This window comes from Vulpes vulpes, chromosome 12 (genome assembly GCF_048418805.1).
Source record: "Vulpes vulpes isolate BD-2025 chromosome 12, VulVul3, whole genome shotgun sequence".
Lineage (NCBI taxonomy): Eukaryota > Metazoa > Chordata > Mammalia > Carnivora > Canidae > Vulpes > Vulpes vulpes.
The window spans coordinates 179,045,984-179,068,203 of NC_132791.1; the positions used below are offsets into that span (position 1 = coordinate 179,045,984).

A 22,220-nucleotide genomic window follows, 5' to 3' on the forward strand; every position below is an offset into this window, starting at 1 on the left:
ATTTCTATGAACATATTCCTGAATGAACGTGACTTCTGTCTAGGATAGAATTTTTAAAGTTTGACAAACTGAAATCTGCTGGGAAAAGTAGCCAGGAACTAGCTTAAATACCACATCTCTTTAGAAAATGCCAGTTAGGAGGGAAAGCTAGATGTCTACTTCTGCGTTTGGAAAAAGCTAGGTTTAAATGGCCTTTGGGATCAGAGATGATCTTTGTTAGGGCTGTGGGAATGGACCCTCACAAAGTTAGCGTTGGTTCCTTAATGTCATACTTATGCCTCATCAACTTGTAAAGGCCCAAACACGTAAGGAGCACCTTCTCTTCAGAAAACAATCCACTAGAAGGCCCTGCCTAAAATTTCTACCCAGGTCTCTCCTAGATCACTTCATTTGCTAGAATGAAATGGAGAGGAAAGCAGAAAAAGGCCAGTAAAGATAAAATTAATTTATTTGCCCTCACAACTCCATGGGCCGCACTGGGCCCCATAGTCCTATAAGCATGCCCTGCAGCAGTGGGCTGGGAGTCCAGGTCTCTGGAGTGCCTACTCCCTTGTCCAGAGCTGCCTTAAGCTGGCTTGCTGCTGACCCCATCATCCTGCTCCCACATGCAAGAAGTGTTTAGGTCCACCTGCAACACACCCAGGCCTGCCTCTGGCAGTAAGGACAGGGCCCTGTGGGTGGCTGCAGCACTGATCCCTGTGGCCCTGGGTGAGTGGGAGGGCAGGTGGGTTCAGTGCAGAGAGCTGCTGTTCTGCTCTTCAAAGGCCATCTTGCCCAGGAGCTGGCTGTCCAACTCCACCCCACTCACAGGTAGCTGGAAGAAGTTCATTTCGGCTGCTAAGGCCGCCATGGCAGAAGGGTCCTGGCCAAACTGGGCTCGTAACATCATGTCCATTTTCTCCAGCCTCCTCTTGAGCCGCTTGGCTTCCCGCTCCCGGATGAGCCGGGCCTGCCTCTTTTCTGGGGTTTCATTGGCCCGCTTCAGCCTCATAGCCTCTCGATCCCGCTGCAGCCGGCGTGCTCGCTGCTCATCTGTCTCCTGCATGCGCTGCAGGCGCTTGGCTTCACGGTCCCTCATTCGCCTTACTTCCCGCTCCTCTGGGGTCTCATTGTCCCGCCGACTTTTCTTGGCTGTGCGCTCTCGTTCCAGCCGCTGCAGCCGAACCTCCAAAGGTTCATTCTGTCGGCGTAGGGCCCACTTGCGAACACTGGGGGTCTGTGCTTCCAGTAGCTTACGGTAGGCAGCACAATTGTTGCACACAAGCAGAATTCCAGCAGGGTACACTGGAGGACTAAAGGCAATGTCCTTCCCCTCAGCACTGGAGGGGCCCTCACTATGGGCTGGGGGTAGGGATTCCATGTTAAGTACTTCAGGGAGTTTCTCACTGGAATACAAAAATTTTGGATGGTTAGTGTCTCCTAGCAAGGCTCAAGTATCCAGCTCAGACTCATCCTGGTCCCATCAGGCCAGTTGCTCCAAGTTCACCACTAGGGGTCAGATTTGAGTACTTGAGAGACCTCTCCTATCTCTCCTACCCAGCACCTTCTCTGAGCTAGGGGGTCTACCAAGTTTTAAAACCCTCCTTGAGGTAGAGACTGAGCGAAATGCCAGATATCCCCTACAAATGTGCAGTTTTCATTCCAGCTGGCTGATGGTGTTTGTAAGAGCTGTGTAGGGCAGTCCTTCTTGAGATGGAAGCTTGCCTGTAAGGGAGTCCACTGGCTCAACCCCTCCTGCCCTGGCCAACTCTGTAGAGTACCCCAGGCAAATGGAACTAGGACACAATTCACATACTTCCAGTCTTCTGGGACACAGTACAGACTATGTCCTCACATCAGGGGACTCTCAGCACCCTGTAACTTCTTTCCCCAAGCTTTATCATGAATGTTTTTGGACTCCCCCTGCCGCCCAATCATCTCTTTCTAGATGAAAATAAGAATATTTTCAGGGGAAAGAAATGGATAGGATTCAAAGAGAATTCATTTCTCTTTGGGGATAACTAATAAAATGGACATATTTACTAGCTTTATCACTTGTATTTCCAAAGAGTCCGTTGCCTTTGCATTACCTATTTATAGCTTTTCTCTTGATTTGGGAAAGCAGAACCATACCCGATAATTTGTTCCCAGAGCAAGAGGGTTAGGTGACCAGCTAACCTGTTAAATGTGGCATGGCTGGTAAAACGGGCTCCACACACAGCACAGTTAGACCTCTGGTCTTCCGAGTGGATTAGGAGGTGACGACCCAATGACCCTGGGGAGCTTAGGGCCCGGCCACAGACAGGACACATGTAGCTCTTGGCGCTCACCACTGCTGCAGTGTGCTGTAAAACAGAGCCTTAATCTGTAAACTCATGCTACTTTTAATAAAATCTATGCCCACTCAGAAACTGCTTTCTGGGAAAATCCCCTTTCCTTAGTCTCAGACAAGGGATTTGCAAGTATGCTCCCTGCTTAGCACCTGGAAGTCTCTTGTGTTAACAGGCCTTCAGAAGGGCCAGACCATTCAGATTATGGTTTCAGATTTCATTAGTTTGAGTTTAGACTATATTCTGGAACATGTGGCTGGCTTGGTGAACAATAAGGCGCCAGAGCCAGAGCCCTCTTCAAAACCTGTGAAGAATTCATGCCTGGGATAATTTCTATCTGCTTACCTCACAGGTGTCTGTCAAGGGAGCAGTGAAGGCCAACTGCAGAAGCTGGCTGGGAAGACTGGTATCCAAAAGCATTTTGTCCTGTCTTTTCATAAATCTTTTAAAAACAATCTTCTAAAGAAAAGCCTCTTTTCATGAATCAACTATCATTATGGTAAAACCCAGGCTGCATGTGTGCTAATGCCTTTCTAATATAGATCACAAGACACAGGTGCTCTACAATTGGATCGGGGCAAAAAGAGCACAAAAATTTGTGTTTTTCTGATCCCCTCATTTATACTTTTTCTAGTATCATAAAAACTTTTATGTTAACTCATTATTTCCTCTTTAAAACAAAGCCCTCATTTTTAACAGATGTTAGTTTCTATTTCACTATTTAAAATATGCATTAGGGCACCTAGGTGGCTCAGTTGGTTAAGGGCTTGACTCCTGATCTTGGCTCAGGTCATGATCTCAGGGTTGTGAGACTGAATCCAACCCTCCTGGAGTTGGGCTCCATTGCTAGGAGTGGAGCCTTGCTTAGGATTCTCTCTTGTCCTCTGCTCCTCCCCCACCCCCTCTCTTAAAAAGAAAGAAAAAAAGAAAAAAAAGAAAAAAACATTAAGTAACTTTGAAAAAAAAAATACTTAATTTCATAGTGCATCTGCTTGGGAACCCAGAACAGCTTTACCCAACATATCCCACTTATTCTCTAAAACATTCTGGGGACTAGAGTGGAGTCTTACTGGAAGCCACAACCTAAGGTTCCCCTGGGAGCTGGAAGCAAAAGCTAAACAAGCTGCTGGCATTCATGTTCTGGAGTGTGTGGCTCCCCAGCCCATACCTGGTACACATGAGCAATCAGCTGCTCCCGACTCCCACAGTCTAGCTGGCAGAGGGGACACTGGCAGATTCCAAGTAAGGGGTCAGAATTCAAGTTCCCCGTGACCTGCAATTCAACAAGCAGGCAATTCATTAAGACTGTTTACCACTCTTTGCCCTGCCCCTACTTCTTTTAACAGGGTATCCTGTTAAAAGGAACACAACCTGATATCACATGTTATCCTTAGGTTCCTATTATGGACCAAAGGGAAAAGTAATAGGGGAAGGGAATCACATTTGCTCCTATCTTCATTTTCTTCAAGGCTTCCTGCCCTGAGGACATAGGGGCTGCCCCAGGGAGAACTGATCTATTTTACCCCCTCTCAGGATTAGCTTCCCTCCTGCTGTGCTTCTTGCAGGAATCCTCAGGAAACAATTTAAAGAGAAGAGAGCACCTCAGGTAACACTCTGACTTATATTTGCAAGAGGAGACTTCAGGAAGTTGGCTGATAGTCTTGCAAAAGTGATGTTCTGTCTGGAAAGAAGTAGGGAGGCCGTGCTAGGGTTAGTGATATATGGGTAAATAGGAAAGCTCGTGTGTTGGGAGTTGTGTGTGAGGTTTGGATAAATGGAGCTGTGAAGGAAGACAGGCTTCACATGAAGGCCCAGGAGGCCACCAGAGGCAAGACCATTACTGTGGCTCAAACCTCCTGGGCTTGGGAGCCGTTGTCACTTGCCTCATGCTCTGGCACTTCATTCCCACCAACAGGCTGCTCCGTATTTTCTAACTCTTTCTCCACTTTGACCACCCCTCCATCTTCCTCTGATGTGTGGGAAGAGACTTCATCTTGTGTGGTCTCCTCTTCATCACCCTCACTGTCACCTGGAACATACAAATTGGTCACTTGTTCTGATTTTGCATGAATACATCTTGAGTTGCTTTCCACCTTAGGGTTTGTAGCTATAATGGAAAACATTTTCAGATCTTCCATAATAGAGTAGGTATCAATGTAAAGCTTATATAGTTGGGTACAAATCATGTTAAGTGGAAGAGCTATAGCTATTGTTTATAATGTCATTTATACTACAGAGAAAATCTGAGGCAAAACTGCATTAAAAGATAGTTATTGGACCCTTATATTATCATAAAAGTAATTCTTCTTACACACGATTTCCAAATATCTCATACTTGAAATCACACCTCCAAGCATCTCACACCATGCTCATTCCCACAACACACCACCTCTGACTTACCCACATTTCTCAGTGATTTTATTACTTATTTTTCTCCATAACCCCCTGCACAATTTTTCCATGGTATCACATATACTATTATATTCTGAGTCCCACTAATCTTTTCTCTCCCAACAAACCCTAAGGCACACTTAGAGAAAAACCAGCAAGTTTTTCCTTCCTCTTATTTATAAAGGAGGCAGTAGTTAATTAGTTAAAAATGATGTCACCCTCTAGGGAAAAGCTTGTTCAGTCCGATGGTAAAAAGAGCACAGTAAACCACCTTAGGCCATTTGTTGTGCCACCTGACTCAGTGTGCTCTTACTCCACTAGTAACTCAGAATTCTAGGCTAAATAAATCCATTGTTTCTGTTGGTTCTCTGGATTATCTGACAGATAACTGACTGCATTAAGTGGAGGGGAACAAGCCATTCTATAGGATGAAATCTAATTTCTTGTGACTAAAAATTTGAGTTTGCTTTCATTTAGGGGCTAGGATGTGGCTATGGGGAGGTCTGCCTGTGGCTGGGGGATCTGCAAGGATTTTGTGGGCTGATGTTTTCCCCTATTACTTATAAAATGGGGGGGGGGAGATTTTTTAAACGCCACAATAAAAAAAAGGAGTTTTTTCTGAAAAGGAAAAAAAGAAGTGCTAGTATCTTGAAGATCACAAGAGGACGCAAAGCCTAGGAAAGCTGTGAGACCCCAGTCCCATCCCAACCACACTTAGATCCTGGATTCCTGGGCCAGACTGTGAGCAAGAGAAATACAAGGTAGACTTGCACCTGTGAGACTCAGCTTCCCTAGCTAACAGTGCTTGTCTTCTCTCTGCTATCCCTATGTAATGTTTAAATCCACCATTATCTGGGCAAAACTGACTACATTCCTTCTCTTCAAAGAAAAATCTAACCAGATCATCTGCTAGTAGTTACGTGTGTTCCTATTAAATATTCCACCAGCCTGGTGGACTGGATTTGGGCCCTGGAACATCTATGGTATGTATGCCTTATTCCCTAGCCCAAAGCTTTCATCTGAATTCATCTCAATAATGAAAGATTGGAACAGATTAAATCATACCATATTTTCTCACCAGTTTATCTGGAATATTTGTAAACTTAATCTTTTTTTTTTTTGTAAACTTAATCTAAGACAACATTGTATCAAACACATTACATGACTGATCAAAAATCCAAACATAGCTCTCTACTAAAAATATTTTTAAAAAGTAAGTATGCCTTCTAGAAGGATGATGCAGCTTTTCCAGAATGGAAACCTATTAGACTTTATAGATGTTGCTGTTCGTATCCTGTTACTCAAGCTGGTGGTTCCCAGAGGTTTTCTAGAAATCTTTGGTTTCATTTTTCTGTACCTAAGCAATTAGATGCTAAATTATTATTGGTTTTTTGTTGCTAAATTATTAGTTTGAGTGGAAACTATGGTTCCTAGAAGGCTGCTGAACTCTTTCCTTCTGTTATTCAACCCCAAATGTGGAGAAAAATAAAAAATGTCACTCTGAATTGACAGTAATACCAACCATATCAGATGGATATGATTAGTAAAGTATGGAAATCATCCTAGGAAATAATACATCTCAAATATATTTGTTCAGGCAGGTCATGGGGCAGATGATCCATGAAGTTCAGCTAGTTACCAGCCACTGTCTTTTCCATCTCTTTCCAGAATTTTCTTAGGACTTGGTGTGGGAAGACCTTGGCTTTAGCATTTTATTTCCTTTTTTAAAAAATTTATTTTTTTAATATCTACACCCACTGTGGGGCTCAAACTCTTGACTCCAAGATTAAGAGTCACCTGTTCTACCAAGTGAGCCAGTCAGGTGCTCTGACTTTAGCATTTTATATGATGCATAATCTCATCAGTAAGCAAATCTTCTTGTGTAACATTAAACTGGGTACTCAAGCAAAAGTTTCATTAATGCCACTCTTTACATTTTGTTGTGAGTATACAGACTCTAGGAGACAGAGATTCTCTTCTTTTCATTTGGCCTAACCCAGGGACAGGTTGAGTACTAATTATCCCTATGCACCTATCACAGTCATCACAAACCTGTCTGTGTATGGTACTGCACCAACTACTGCAGTCCATGGGTTAAAAAAAAATAATGCCAAACCTGTCCTCTCTCTGGATAAGCATATGCTCATATAACTTAGAGCACCTTTGGAAACACTGAGGATCCACAAATCTTCATATCTTCCTCCCAACCCCCATGCACAATCCCCAGAGCACACACACTCTGATAATTCTTCTCCCATTGCCCTGAGTCATTACCAGAAGGTGCAGAACTCACTGCTACTGGAGTCCTGATCTCTTAGTTGTTGGATAGCTTGTCGCTGACTGCCAAGGTCTCCAGGAAAATCAGTTTTCATCATCGCCTGGCGGGCTTGCTCTTCTAACCCAGCAAATACTTGATCCCCTGGTGGTCACAAGGAAAAATAGTCAGGCCACCAGCTGGGCAGCATAAATCCCCAGGCAAGCTGGTTGAAAAGTCAGACCATTCAAAGGTAGGAGACAGGCAGGTACCCTATGGTGGGGTCATTCATCTCTAAGTCAGCTTGCTGCTTCCTAGAATTTCTGGGCATGGCTACTCTTCCTGGGTAGTAAGCCAGATGCTCTAGAAAGTGTAACTTGCTTAAATCCTCCTAATCTTGAGTCCTTTCAAAAGGTTATCAATTGCTACTTTACAAATTTAGATTCAGAATCTCAATTCCATTTATAACCTTCCATCAGGATTGGTGAGAGAGGCAGAAGAGGCAAAGTGATAGGATGATAAAAAGGGCAACATATCTGGGCACAATCTCTGAATCTTAGTGTACTAACATTATGGCCCTGACTCAGTGTCTATCTCTGACTATAAACAACTGCTTCGAATAATCCTTCCAAACAACAATCTCTCTAATCTTATCTTTCAGCCACCCTCCTTTCAAGACATGGTTTGGAAGTTCTTCCTTGCTTCTCCTATGTCTATCAGAATTAACCACAAGCAAATCAACAACTGGTTGAATAATAAATTAAAAGAACAGATAATATACGAACTCATTTTTGCTGAGGAATGAACTTCCTGAACCACACCAACTAATTAACAAAAAATAATATTTTATCTAGTCTCCTTGGTCAATGTGGTCTTTTTTCTTTCTTCTTTTCTTGTATGAAATATCCAAAAGCCCCGGACCTGTCCTTGAGTATGCATTTACTTTTTTTTTTCTTAATTTATTTATTTATTCATGAGAGACACAGAGAGAGGGGGCAGAGACATAGGCAGAGGGAGAAGCAGGCTTTTCACAGGGAGCCTGATGTGGGACTCAGTCCCGGATTCCAGGATCCCGCCCTGAGCCGAAGGCAGCTGCTCAACAGCTGAGCCACCAGGTGTCCCTGCATTTACTTTCGATGAACTCTGCCTACAATCTGTGTGGTTACTGAAGTGTTAACATTTAAGTACTCTTTTATTTCCAAAAGGCCGGCATAAGGAGAAAAAAGAATTGAGTTTCTAGAGGTTTCCATTATCTCAGTCAGAGTGGAAACTACAGTCCCCATTCTCCAGCCACCAAGAGAGAATAATAAACAGCCCTAGTGAAATGTCTGACAATAGGCCAGGCACTTTCTTACTGGAGAGAAAGGAAAGTAAACAGGCTCAGGTTCCAAGACAGGATACAATGAGGTAGGAGAAATGGTCAGTTGACCTGTGCTATCGTTGTCAGGCAATGAAAGAACTGATGTGAAGCAAGCTTCATGTGATTCACTTAGGCATTTATTCGGCAAAAATTCAGTGAGTGTCCATATCCTAAGTGCTAAACACTAATAATAACTACTATTTGGTATGTCCTAGTTCCAGGCTCTATGTTAAGTGCTTTATAGTTTTTATCTTAATTCTCTGCCAAACTCTATGTGGTAGGTATTCCTACCCATATTTTACTTAAGAGAAAACTAAAGTTTATAGTAGAGCAAAGTATTCGAACCAGGTCTGTACAGCTCTAATATCCATATTTTTAAACTGCTAAGAGAGATGTAAGCAGGTTAGATGGTTCATCAAAGTAGTTTTGCTGAAAACAAATGCTTGTCTCTGTGTGAGAAGAATGGCTCTGGTCCTAGCGATAATATTACCATCATACCATAAGTAACTCATGCTACACTTCAAATACCAAAATAATATTCTCAGGGCCAGTAAATGACAAAGGGGCCCATCATTTTGATGGTTCTGACACCCTGTGATGAGTTACCATGCTGAGGTGAGACTAACCCCGGGGCTACTCTGATTGATAATGTGAGTAGGAGGAGAGGTGGTAAGGGTTCAAGTGAACTTCTAGCCACACAACCCGCAAGTAAAAGAAAAATAAGCTACTTTAAATTCATTTTCAAAATATCACAATCACAAGCTGGATATAAATTACTGCTAAGGAAAGCAAAACATGAATGCTGTTATAAGCACCTCCTTATCCTTTCTGCAGAAGGAAAATATTTTTCTTCATGGTGGTTGCACTGTAACCACAAGACCATGGCCAACTGGACTAGTTATTGAATTCTTCTGGGTAGATGCATGCTTTCAGACCTAGAAACCATGGGCAGAAATGGCACTAAGGAACATGTTATATACCAGCAGATAATTATCAAGGGGCAGACCATTCTCATCAATGACACTTCTCATCTCTAAAGAAACAACCTAGGTTTATAATGCGTGAAGAATACTTTTTTTCCCTTAATAGGTAATTACCATTAGATTAGTAGAAGGGCCTCTAAAAGAATAAGTGCTTTTCAAGATCAACTAGTAATTCAGTTTAGATGTACCAACTTGAGCTCAAATTTTTTGTCTATTGATATTGTCTAGATATTTAGGCCTTCACAGAACAGAGGAGAGTCTATTCCATATGATGGCCCTATCTAGGACTTTTGCTGGCAATCCCACTTAGTATAGTTGGAATAAATTAATTCTGTTATTCCTTTTTGTCAGTTTGGAAAGAAAAGCTGTGCTCTTATATTTGCTTCTATTCCTCACTTGGGAAAAAGGGTAAAGTAAAATTCATTCCTCAGGGCTATTCCTATCTTAAACATCAGTATAAAGCAAAATATATAAAAATCTTTAAAAAAGTGATTTTGGCATATCTCAGGAGAAGATATGTGAATGATCTTCCAGTAATCACTATTTACCTAAGTTCTAAATCCCACTGTTCAGAACTATCCTCTCATAAAAGGACAGTGATATTTTGCGCTATGATACTGAAAGTGGTGATACCTTTTACATACCTAAAAGTATGTCATAGTAACTCAAGTCAAATGTGATCCATAGAGATACTGGTGCTTAAGAAGTGTTATATAATTGCCTGCTTTTATAATGCAGAATTATTATTTTCCTTCTATCTTGAGACTATTGTAGTAGGTTAAAAAAACCCTCAGGTCTCTAGATATTAATGTAGGGCAACCATCTTATTTAACATGGGTATTTATTTATCTATTAATAGCTAAGAACAAGTCATCTAAGCTCTACAGTAAAAAGGAAGGTGCCACCGCTTTTTTTTCTTTTTGGTATAAAATCAAGATACTATTTGTCTGATTTGACTGTTTCTCAGACAAGAACAAGGCCATCCAACCAAGTCTGTAGAACAGATGAAAAGCCCAGGATGAAAGTTACTAGAAAGGCAAAGATCTTACAATTCTCTGCTTTAAGTCCTTGGTGCAATTAAATAAATGCAATTTCTGGCTGACTGAAGTTAAGTAAAGCAAAGCATCTGAAAAATAATTCTAAAAGACCAGATGTCGAATTCAGAAAAAAGTGAGCTAGTCTTGGGAATGAGAACCTTAGGATTCCATTCCAGCTGACAGTATCTGTAACCCAAGGTGCTACCACATGCTGGGAACATAGCCATTTACCTCACAAGGATGCTGACAGAACGAACAAGGACAAAACAAGTTGTGCTTTTTGAAGAGAAGGAACTTTAAAGGCTTTTTTTCCTATTCCTCTGTAAAAGCCAAGAAGCTTGTATTGGAGTTCAAAGTTTTTAGTCTTGTTTGTACTTTGCAATCTGAAAACAAAAGTGCCTTAAGGTTTTTAGTGGTTTGCTTAGCATAAACACACCAAAGGAGAGTATACAAGGGACTCTATTTTCAACCTCTCTAGAAACAGTTGACAGAAACTTTTACTCAGGAGGAGGTGAGATGAGGAAGATCTAAAAGCCCAACAGCAGTTTCTCCGAGACTAACAATTCTGGGCTTTTTATTCAGAAAGCTCTGTGTCAAATCTGTTAATGAACTAAGGAAACTACGAAATATTTCTGGATGTTTCTGAGGAAAGGAGAGATCATTATGGTAATTTAGATACAGAGGCAGTCCTGAGGAAAGCTGAGTAACTGCCAGTGCAGCCTGCCTGTCGGCTTTTAAAGTGGATGTGACACATGCTGCCAGCCTACAGCAGTGGGATTCTTAATATATTCTTTTAGGCCCGCTTTGAGCTTCACGCCACAATCTTCTTCCCAGAAGGCAGATGTAATGGAGCTCAGCCATTACTCTACTGGAGTGCTGATTGGCTTTAACATTTCAACAAAACTTGTGCAGACATTCTTGCCTCCCAGACCTTCAGTCCATTCCATTTACTTTAAATAGATGAGCAGCATTAAATTCAATACATTTGATTGGTTCCATTTCACTGCAAGGGAAGAGGAGACCCAAGTGGCCAGCAGACTGAAATTACCTATTCCTACTTGCCATTATTGTCATGGGCAATGAGAAGATGCCTTTTTGAAAAAGGAAGGATCAGCTTCAGTCTCCAAATAGTTAATAAGTAGAAAGTCCTGAGAAACCAGGGAATCTTAGTGTCTTTTCTTTGGTAGTCAGACTTAGTCTATTACCTGAGAAGCCTCCATAGTTCCCTTCCCAAATGCATCACTGAAAACAGCACCTCCCCGTGGGTCTGCTTTTTAGTTACAGCTAAACATTTCTGTTCACAGCCCTCCTAATGGTCCCTACCACAAAGTCCTCATAGTCCCACCCACTCCACCACAGTATGATGTTCACTTGCTCTGGAAACTATTTCTGCCACTGTGGATACGTGATAGTCTCTTCTCCATGGCCTATTTGTCCTTCTGTTTTGTTTTTATTTTTTTTAAGATTTTATTTATTTATTCATGAGAGACACAGAAAGAGAGAAAGGCAGAGACACAGGCAGAAGGAGAAGCAGGCTCCATGTAGGGAGCCCGACCAGACACAAGACTCGATCCTGGGTCTCCAGGATCAGGCCCTGGACTGAAAGTGGCACTAAACTGCTGAGCCACCCAGGCTGCCCTGTCCATCTGTTTTCTGAACCAATACCAGTTCATCCTTGGTTCGGCTATGGTGGGAGGAGATTCAGCGGATGCTCCATGGATGCAGGCAAAGGCCATACAGGCCTCTACTAGCTTCCTCTGGCCTTATCATGATCATGCCCTCATCTCCGCCACTCTCTTAAGGCCTACTCTCCTTAAATCTAACCAAGTCTCTTTGGACAGGTGGCTTTTATAGGTAAATGTCCAACTCCTCTGATTGCCTTATCTGTGACCCCCTTATCTCTTACTGAGAGTACCTTTCCTGCCCTGCCTTCTTAGGGTCACATCCATGTCTTTAATTAATACTCATTTTCTTTTTTTTTCTTAAGATTTTATTTATTTATTCATGAGAGACACAGGGAGAGACAGAGGCAGAGACAGAGGCAGAGGGAGAAGCAGGCTCCATGCAGGGAGCCTGATGTGGGACTTAATCCCGGGTCTCCAGCATCAGGCCCTGGGCTGAAGGCGGCTAAACCACTGAGCCACCCAGGCTGCCCTAATACTCATTTTCAACCAGAGAGGAGAAGACAATCCTCCTAAACCTCTATACTGGATTACGTAGGCCAGAGATATTCCTCTTGACAATCCTCACATTCAGGCCAACTACATTTCACTGTTATAGCAGCAATTTCTAAACTCTTCCTAAACCACTCACTCACCTTTATATTTAGACTTCCACATCCACCTATTCCATAATATTCTCCTAGGAGCATCAAACTTGCTCTATTATAAAACTTTTATAGGACTTAAGTTGAAAAATTGTGTATTAATCTAAACTCATTAACCTATACAATGCTGAAGCTCTCCTGATTCTTCTGTTCCTACTGTTATCTTTCTCACTCTTAAAATTACCCAGTAAGTTAAGGTACATAGTACCTGGCATACAGTACGTTTTTAATAAATTTTAATCCTCTTATCTAACTCCTTGACCAATCTATCCTCTCATATGTAGAGTTCTTTCCTCAAGAAAAAACCTGTCATATGTTATGCCACTGAATTCTTGCAGATGTTGCTGTACCTTATTTAGTTAGTTCATAATAATAGGGTGCTATTGGTCTCTTTTTTAAATATTTGGGTAAAGATGCTTATCTGCCCAGATCATAGGAAACTGGTTAACTATATCAAATCTGCATTGATATATTAATGTTAATTTAGGGCAGCCCCGGTGGCTCAGCGGTTTAGCGCCACCTTCAGCCCAGGGCATGATCCTGGAGACCTAGGATTGAGACCCACGGCGGGCTTCCTGCATGGAGCCTGCTTCTCCCTCTGCCTGTGTCTCTGCCTCTCTCTCTCTCTTTCTTTCTCTCTCTCTGTCATGAATAAATAAATAAAATCTTAAAAAAATATATTAGTGTTAATTTAAAGAGGCACTTTTGGGCAGCCCGGGTGGCTCAGCAGTTTAGTGTCACCTTCAGTCCAGGGCGTGATCCCAGAGACCCGGGATCAAGTCCCACATCAGGCTCCCTGCATGGAGCCTGCTTCTCCCTCTGCCTGTGTCTCTGCCTCTCTCTCTGTGTCTCTATGAATGAATAAATAAAATCTTTAAAAAAAAATTTTTTTAAAGGCACTTTTGAACATCCCCTATAAGCAGTGCTAGAAGTAGAGAGGAATAGCAGGAAGTATGAGTGGGACATAGTCTCTGCCCTCTAGAATTACCCAGTCTTATGGATGAAATAAAACAAATATAGAAAACTTCTGAGAAACAATGCAAGGCAATAGTGCATACCTGGTTTTCCTGTTACCAGTCTTTATCTTGTGTGATCTATCCCACACACTGCTTTGTCGTCCTAAAACACTGCATTCTAAATGTCACTCCACTTGCTCTGCTTGAAAACTGTCAGTACTTCCTTATAGCCCACAGTATGAACTATGAACTTGGACTGGCCTTCAGGCCTCTACAATGTAGAGTTAAACATCTCCAACCTCATCTCATGTCCTATGACATCCGGACAAATAAAGCTTCTACTTCATACAAAGTTTCCTTATCCCCTAAATATGTGCATTCCTTTTTTTTTTAAGATTTTATTTATTTATTTTAGAGGAAGACAGAGAGAGATAGAGAACGCATGTAAAGCAGAGTAAGGGGCAGAGGGGGAGAGAGAGAATCCCAAGCCAACTCCCTGAGCTGAGCACGGAGCGCAATGTGGGGCTCAATACCATGGCCCTGAGATCATGACCTGAGCCAAAATCAAGAGTCAGAAGCTCAACTGACTCAGCCACCCAAGCACCCCTGTGCATTCCTTCTTGTATCTTTGCTCACATCATTTCCCCTACCTAATTTTACCTCTTCCTTCTTCCTTTTTTAAAAATTCACTTCCTACCTTCTAAGGCCCAGTTCAAGTTCACAGTCTAGAGCCTCTTCCATGATGCATTCCCTGCTACCTCAGTCCATGGAACTCTCTTCTTCACCTTCTGTAGTATACACAGTCTGCAGCACCCTTATATGATACTCAGCATATACTACTTGTGTTTTTAGATATTATTTTATGTATGTGGCTACATTATCGGTTTATATATCCTTACATTGGTTTACAGCCCTGGCATCTAGCACAAGACATTGTACAGATATCTTATAAATGTTTGTAAATGTGAATACTAAGGATGAAACAAGTGCACATACTAAAGCAGATTTCTAAAACCTCCTCCAGCAACTAGACACACTTTAAACCTATCATGTTCAACCTCTTTAGCCCTTTTTTCCTTCACAAATTAGTGTGAGCCTTTCACCTAAATTCAGATTACTCTTTCATTTCAACCCTCAATGTTCCCAGGTTCCAGAAGACAAAACCCAGTACTCACAGTGAACTTTATTCGGATTTGTCTGTTTCCGACGGGACATGTTTCCCCAATCCAAGAGCTCTGGCCTTTCCCAGTTTCACAACTGGATATGTTACTACCTCCTTGCAGGATGCTGACCTATAATAAAAAAGATATTGTTAGCACATGTCTTTTTTCCCAGAAAATAAACAAAATTAGACAAAATTAAAAAGACTTAAAAATAATCATTGAGCATACAAAACTCACCAGTTATAAATAATTGATTCAAAAAAAGAAAAGAATAGATTTCTAGCATAACATCAAGGTCCCAAGAAGTTTAAGAGGGAACTCCTTCAAAGGATTTAGAGAATTCCACTCTAAATCTATCTGTGGAATCCAGAATACTGTTAAGTGATCATGATCAAGATCATAGGATAGAAAATGAAGCAAAAAACTCAGGCAAACAGCTTTAGAAGCACTGCAGGTTCAAAGGGGGTAACTCCCATAAATGCAAAAGGAAGCAAAAGGAAGGCAAGGAGGGTGGCAGCTCACATGTTCCACGCCCACTGCAAGTCAAGCCCTGCAATCTGAACAACTGGGAGCCTCCAGAGGTTTTTTTCAAAAAGTTACCTTGTCTGGAGGTGACAAAGCATCCCACCTCTGTGAGGCACGAAACGTCGCAAAACTTTTAGGCATCTATCAATGCAATCAACAGGGGAAACAGAGCCCCTATCTAGTGAAGTCGGCACAGTGCTGCGCACTGTGGATGACAGGGCACTAAATCAAATCAGGCTTCCAATGTTGAAGATGAGCTCTCACCAGAAGAGTCAGATGCACTCCATACTGTTGAGTAGTAATTCAACCTCCAGTGTGGAACATCAGTCTGGCCCGGCTAACAGAGTGGCAGTCAAAGTTAATAACTTTAGTGCTTCCTTTCAATGCAGCCTCTATGTAGCAAAGAGATTAGTGGGAAGAGCACAGAGAAAAGCTCCCCAAAAACAGAAGTGCTGCAGAGACCTGCATCTGCTCCCCTGAAATTGGAGAGAACAGATACTTAAGCATGGAGGTTCCCAGTTAGTTTATAAGACTTTCCCAGCAGTAAGTGTTGTTAGAGAGTCTGAAATGGATTAGTAGTTAAAACTGTGAAATTTTCTATGAAAGGCACAGTGAATAAACAGACAAATTAAAAAAGAGAGATTCCCTTTTCTACCAAAAATAAGAATATGGATCTGGTCACCCTCTAAATTTTCTTCCAGTTCCCTGCCTTTTCAAATTGTACTTACACTGAATAAGCAAGTAGTTTAATGCCTTAGGAGGCACTAAGAGAGGCAATTGCTAACTATACTTTGCTCTCCAGTTAGTGAAGACTCTTCTCCTGTTATGCCAACTAACTCCTAGCTAGAAAGGACCTCAGACCTGTAATCAGATCCTGCCTCCCCTTACCAAAAGAAGAAAGAAACCGCAAATGGCAAAGACAGGCCTCCACAGGAAGTGGCAAAGGAAGCAGCTTTCAGGCAGTCTTCTATCATATCTGCATATTAAACACAGTTCTTTTTCAGACCTTTAATTAAACAACAACAACAACAAAAAACAAAAACCCAACAAAAAACCCAACTCCAAATGTATACAGTAAAAGTCAATTTTAACTAGTTAGAGGGCAGTATGCTGAGTGCTAATGGTATGTATTCTCCGTCCTAAGTTTTGTTTGGATAAATCATTTCTTTCTAACCGAGCAGTTACTTTATTCATGGAAGCAGTAAAGGAATATTCACTTTGAGTCTTTTCCTATAACTCTGGAGAATCACAAAGTAGAGAGTTGAATAAAACGCAGTTTGTCTATCATTTTTTTCTAAAACTTGCAGAGCTGCACCTCTCTATTATATAGGGAAAATATTAACTAATCTTTAAATTTTCTCTTCATCGAGATCAGAAACTGAAACTGTGAGATACTGAAAGAAGGCCAAATAACTTGAGACAGGCTCAATTCAGATCATCCTGGTGAGGCAACAGTTCAATACTAAAGCTCCAAGTCAGAAACAGAGATAAACAGAGATGATCATCTGCATATTTAAATAGGCAGCGTCCACGGCATCTCACTATCCTCCTAGTGGCCAAATGGGGAACTGACCAGATGGTACCCAATGGGACTTCACACCTGAGGGATTAAGGGCGGGGGGGGAAGCACCCTTTCCTCCCTCAAAAAAAGAAAGCCCGTGGAGTCGTGGGCTCTTGAAAATAAAAAAAGAAAATACATACATACAGAAATGGCAATGTAAGTGCATTCCTGACTACACAGCAAGATCTCAAGAGGTCAGACAATAGTCTTACAGGCAATAAAAGCTAATAAAATTCATAGCCACACTGCCCTAAAGATCACTCATCCGGTTTTACTTTTAACACTGCCTCAGTTCCCAAGCCCGAATCTGAAACCAACACAAAAAATGTAAATGAAGAGCCGCCTGAACATCACCATCTGGAAGAAAAAGAAAAAAACGGGACGGGAGGGAAGAAAGGTAAACGGTGAGATTCAGGCTTGCAAGGGATGCTATGTAAAAAGCAAGGGAGCTTTGTCTTCAGGACGAGGTTAAGAGTCCTCGGGGGTGGGGAGGGGGGGTAACATCTCCCCTTAACATGGTCCCTGCTCTCCCACAGGTGTTAGGTTGCAGCTTCCAGAACACACCACAGACTTGAGCATGAAAAAAAAAAAAAAACAAACAGGTGAAATCCAAGCTTTAAGAAAAGAGGGTGCACTCCCACCTCCAGCTCTGGTGCAGTTCCCACGGCGCAAAGTAAACTCGCCTGAACCCCAGGATCTGTATCTGCCAAAAGGGAGAGGACAAGGCAGCGGGTCACGCGGCGGCCTCGCTGTGCACCCCGCGCCCGCTCGCCCGGGGCTGGAGCATGTGCACCGTCGGCCAAGAAGGTCCCTTGGCTTCTCCGGGCACGGACACAGGTAGATTCCCAGGAATTCCCGACAAAAGCCAGAGGTGTTCCGAGGCGGCCCGGACAAACCCGCGGACCGCACAGTCTCCGCTGAAATCTATATTTAGAAGGCGCTCGGCGGCCCGCGACCCGGGCTGCCGCCGGGTCGGCGCTCGCACGCCCTCCGCCCCTCGCGCGGCCCCACCCCCGCCTGTCAGACGCCGGGCCGCCGCGCCGAGCCCCGCCCTGCCCGACCCGGCCGCCCCTCCCGCGCCCGAGGCCGCCGGGGGGCTGCGGGGCGGCCCGCGGGGAGCCGGCGGCTCCGGCCTCTCCTCTGGACGCGGGCGCCGGGGCAGCGTCGGCGCCTGGCCGAGCCCGGGCCCCCTCCCGGACGCAGACAGACAAAAGGACCGACAGCCGGCGAGCCGGGGGAGGGCGAGGCGGCCCTGCATCCTCAGCCCAGCCCCGCAGGGAAGGAGACGGGGGTCTTTTTTACCCGGCGCCTCGGCGCTCCGCGGCGCTCCGCGTCCCTGGGCCCCGCCTCCGGACAGACGGACCGCCGGACAATGGGCCACGGGCCGCAGCTCGGGCCGGCCGCGCCGGGGCTCTCGGGACTGGGCCCCGGCAGGCGGAGGGCGGCTTCGAGCCGAGCCGGTGGCGGGGAGCCGAGGGGCGGCGCTGCAGACGGACAAAGCCAAGGCAGACAGACAGACGGAGGGGGAAAAGATGGCGACGCGGGCGGCGGGAGCGCGCTGCTCGCGCACCCGCAGCGAGCGGGGCGCGTGCACGAGCCTCTCCTCGCCTCTCCCCCTCCCCCTCCCCCAGCCCGGTCCCCCTCCCCGCTCCCCAGGCGCGCGCCCGGCGGCGTGGGCGGGGCTTGAGGAGAGGGGTCTGGGGGCGGGGCCTAGGGAGCATCCAATCACAGACGTCCTCGCGCCGCGGAGACCACCCAGCCGCGGCCCTTGGTGGGTCTGTCTGCGGCGCCGGCGGCCTCCCGGCTGCCCTAACCTTTCCTGGACCTGTGAACTCCGCCCTGACAGTCAGCTCCGATCCTGGTTTCTTACCCCACCTTTGAATTCAGCCACAAAACCCACATCCCCCAACCACAGCTCCACCGCAGGTTCCCCCTCTCCGTAGCCCAACCTTAGTCTCTCCCCCAACCCAAGCCTGTTCCCCTTGGCTGCCCGCACGCTTCGTGGGTTTTTTTTTTTCCGACCCCCCAAGGCATTTAACGTGACCGACACTCAGGGGCCACAGGCCTTGGTGGGAGGGGCCAAGTTCCGCTGTCAGAATCTCCGAGGAGAAAAATCTTTAGATTTCTTTTAAGGCGTTTAAGTTTCCAACATGATTCTTAACTAATAACAGTAGCTGTAGACCTGGGGGCAGAAGATACAGAGCAGAGTAACCTTGGTACTGTTAACCACTTAAGGGGCGTTTGGGGCAATTGAAAGTGGTTAGACTTAATTTCCTAATAAGACACCTCCTTCCCTTATCATCATCCCTATTTCCCCACTACTTTCCTTTCCTTCCTCTTACTCTGTCTTCTTGTAGATGCCTAAGACTGCCTCTAACATAGCTTACTTGAAGTAGGGAATGGAGTGAAAAGAAGATGAGATCTGGTAATAGGATATCTAGCCTTGGGTCCCAGCCCCGCCACTGACCAGCCTGGTGACTTGGAGCAAGCCTCGATTCCTGAACCTCTGCTTCCTAAAACGTAAAATGGGTAACAATGTAATCATCCCTAACCCCTACTCTCTTGGGTTGCTGCAATCATAGGATTAAGTAAAATGAAGATATGATAGCATTACACAATTAGTCCTTGCGACTCCTGGGCCCAGGAAGGCAGAAGAGCTTATGAAGATGCTGACCCTTGTTTTAAGCAACCGAGTCCTGGTATTTGCTTAAAGTGCTTTTGCAAAATGTTCTCCCCATAAATCTCCAGTGAGGTGTCTTGTGTTTAATGTGAGAGAATGGCTGTATTGAAGGAACTTAGTCCTTCACAATTGTGTGGTAAACAGCTTCATTCATTCATTCACTTATTGTGGCTGGGATAATTAGGTAGAAGTTATTATTTAATTTTAGTTAACGAAACATTTTAATTTCATTTTAAATTTTAATTCCTAGGTAGCCAGAAAGTGGAATATTCTCATCTAAGTAGAAGTTTTTAAGACAGTTTCATATAGGGGGCACCTGGTGGCTCAGCGGTTGAGCATCTGCCTATGGCTCAGATCGTGGTCCTGGGTCCTGGGATCCAGTCCCACATCAGGCTCCTCGCAGGGAGCCTGCTTCTCCCTCTGCCTGTGTCTCTGCCTCTCTCTGTTTCTCTCATGAATAAATAAATAAAATATTTTTAAAAAGACAGTTTCGTACGAGAATGCAAGCTGGAATAAATTACACTACTAGGTATTTACCCAAAGGATACAAAAATACTAATTTGAAGGAATACATGCACCCCGATGTTTACAGCAGCATTATCTACAATAGCCAAATTATGGAAAGAGCCCAAATATCCACCAACCTATGAATGAATAGAGAAGATGTAGAGTGTGTGTGTGTGTGTGTGTGTATACCCACACACGTAATGGAATATTACTCAGCCATAAAAAAGAATGAAATCTTGCCATTTACAATGACATGGATGGAGCTAGAGAGTATTATGCTAAGCAGAATAAGTCAGTCAGTGAAAGACAAATACCATATGATTTCACTCATATGGAATTTAAGAAACAGATGAAATGAGAGGCAAACCAAGAAACTCTTAACTATAGAGGAGAAACTGATGGTTACCAGGGGGAAGATGGGTAGGATGACGTGTTTAATATGTGATGGGGATTAAGGAGTGTGGCACTTGTGATATGCACCAGGTGTTGTATCTAAGTGTTGAATCACTAAATTCTACACCTGCAACTAATACAACTCTGTCTTAGCTAACTGGCATTTAAATAAAAACTTGGGGGAAAAAAGAATGCAAGCTGGAATAAACATTGGCTTTTATACTTAGTAATTCTTGATGAGTTTAGACTGAGATGCAAATATAGCTTTATTATGTCACTTAAAAGTTGACATAGATGATATTTTCAACATGAAAATAGCAAACAGGTAAAACACGAGGAGAAAGCCTCCAGTGAAATTTCTTGGCTTCATCATCAAGTTACTGTATGAAGCTGGGCAGCTTGTTCTATCTCCTTGAGCTGCAAATAAAATAGGATCATAATAATACTATTCCTATAACCTTCCTGTGTCTCTGAGGTGATGTGACTCGGTTATAATCAAATAAGGAGAAAATTACTAAATGAGGAATTAGTTTCTTTTCCTCTGATCTCACCTAAACTTGTAGATCTAGAAGACTCTTTTATTAAGCATGGGTTTTTTTCAGCTTCATTTTTTATTTCTACTTTCCCAATCAACTCAGAGTTGTGCTATTATTTTGCCACTTCAACTCTATAAACTTTTCCTTGAAATAGCTTCCTAATCTGTTTTAAATTTACTGGCTCTTACAATGACCTCATTAGGGCTTTATAGTACAACAATATTGATAATTTAAAGAACTTCATTCAAAAATTTATTAAGATATAATTCACATACCATGAAATTCATACTCCTCTTTCTTCTTCTTCTTCTTCTTCTTCTTCTTCTTCTTCTTCTTCTTCTTCTTCTCCTCCTCCTCCTCCTTCTTCTTCTTCTTCTTCTTCTTCTTCTTCTTCTTCTTCTGCTCCTTCCTTTTTGGTAAATATTTTATTTTTAAGTAATCTCTATACCCAACACGGGGCTTGAACTTACAACCCCAGAGTCAAGAGTCTGCTCTACCAACCGAGCTAGACCCTGAAATTCACTCTTTTAGAGTGTGTAATTCAGTGGTTTTTAGTATATTCACAAGGTCATGCAACATCACCATTATCTAATTCCAAAACATTTCATTGCCCCAAATAGAAACCCTATACTTATTTTTTTAATAATTTTTTTATTTATTTATGATAGTCACACAGAGAGAGAGAGAGGCAGAGACACAGGCAGAGGGAGAAGCAGGCTCCATACACCGGGAGCCCAACGTGGGATTCAATCCCGGGTCTCCAGGATCGCGCCCTGGGCCAAAGACAGGCGTTAAACCACTGCGCCACCCAGGGATCCCAGAAACCCTATACTTATTAACAACCATTCCCCCCTCTTTCTTCTCCCAGCTCTTGGCAACGCCTCATCTACTTTCTGTCTCTGCAGATTTGCTTATTGAACATTTCACATAAATGGAATCATACAATATGGGGCCTTTTATGTCTGTTCCTTTCACTTGGCATAATGTTTTCAAGGTCACCCGTGTTGTAGTATGTGTCAGTACTTCATTCCTCTTTTTCTTTGCTGTTATTATTTTTATTTTTAAAGTAAACTCTACCCTCAATGTGGAGCTCTAACTCATGACCCAGAGATCAAGAGTCACATGCTCTACCAACTGAGCCGGCCAGGTGCCTCAATATTTCATTCCTTTTTCTGGCCAAATAACACTCCTGGGTATGGATATACATTTTACTTCCATTTGTCAGTTGATGGATACTTG

At 43.4% G+C, this 22,220-nt stretch overlaps 1 protein-coding gene across 8 annotated transcripts; it reads right to left on the bottom strand.

Moving 5' to 3' along the window:
• Positions 1–430: 430 nt before the first annotated feature.
• On the bottom strand, positions 431–18,471 carry ZNF821 (zinc finger protein 821). 8 transcript variants are annotated; one of them, XM_026011615.2, is made up of 9 exons: positions 18,168–18,471; positions 17,507–17,568; positions 16,193–16,280; positions 14,792–14,908; positions 6,994–7,119; positions 4,193–4,338; positions 3,478–3,582; positions 2,158–2,324; positions 431–1,385 (listed from the first exon to the last, which is right to left on the bottom strand). In XM_026011615.2, exons 4-9 carry the CDS (start codon positions 14,829–14,831, stop codon positions 731–733), a joined length of 1,239 nt encoding a protein of 412 aa, XP_025867400.1. In that variant the 5' UTR covers positions 14,832–14,908; positions 16,193–16,280; positions 17,507–17,568; positions 18,168–18,471; the 3' UTR covers positions 431–730. The 8 variants fall into 8 exon arrangements, with proteins under 8 accessions (XP_025867400.1, XP_025867409.1, XP_025867402.1 ...); XM_026011624.2 differs by having other exon boundaries at positions 6,975–7,119; positions 18,168–18,439; XM_026011617.2 differs by lacking the exon at positions 16,193–16,280 and having other exon boundaries at positions 18,168–18,437.
• Between the last annotated feature and the right edge of the window lie 3,749 nt (positions 18,472–22,220).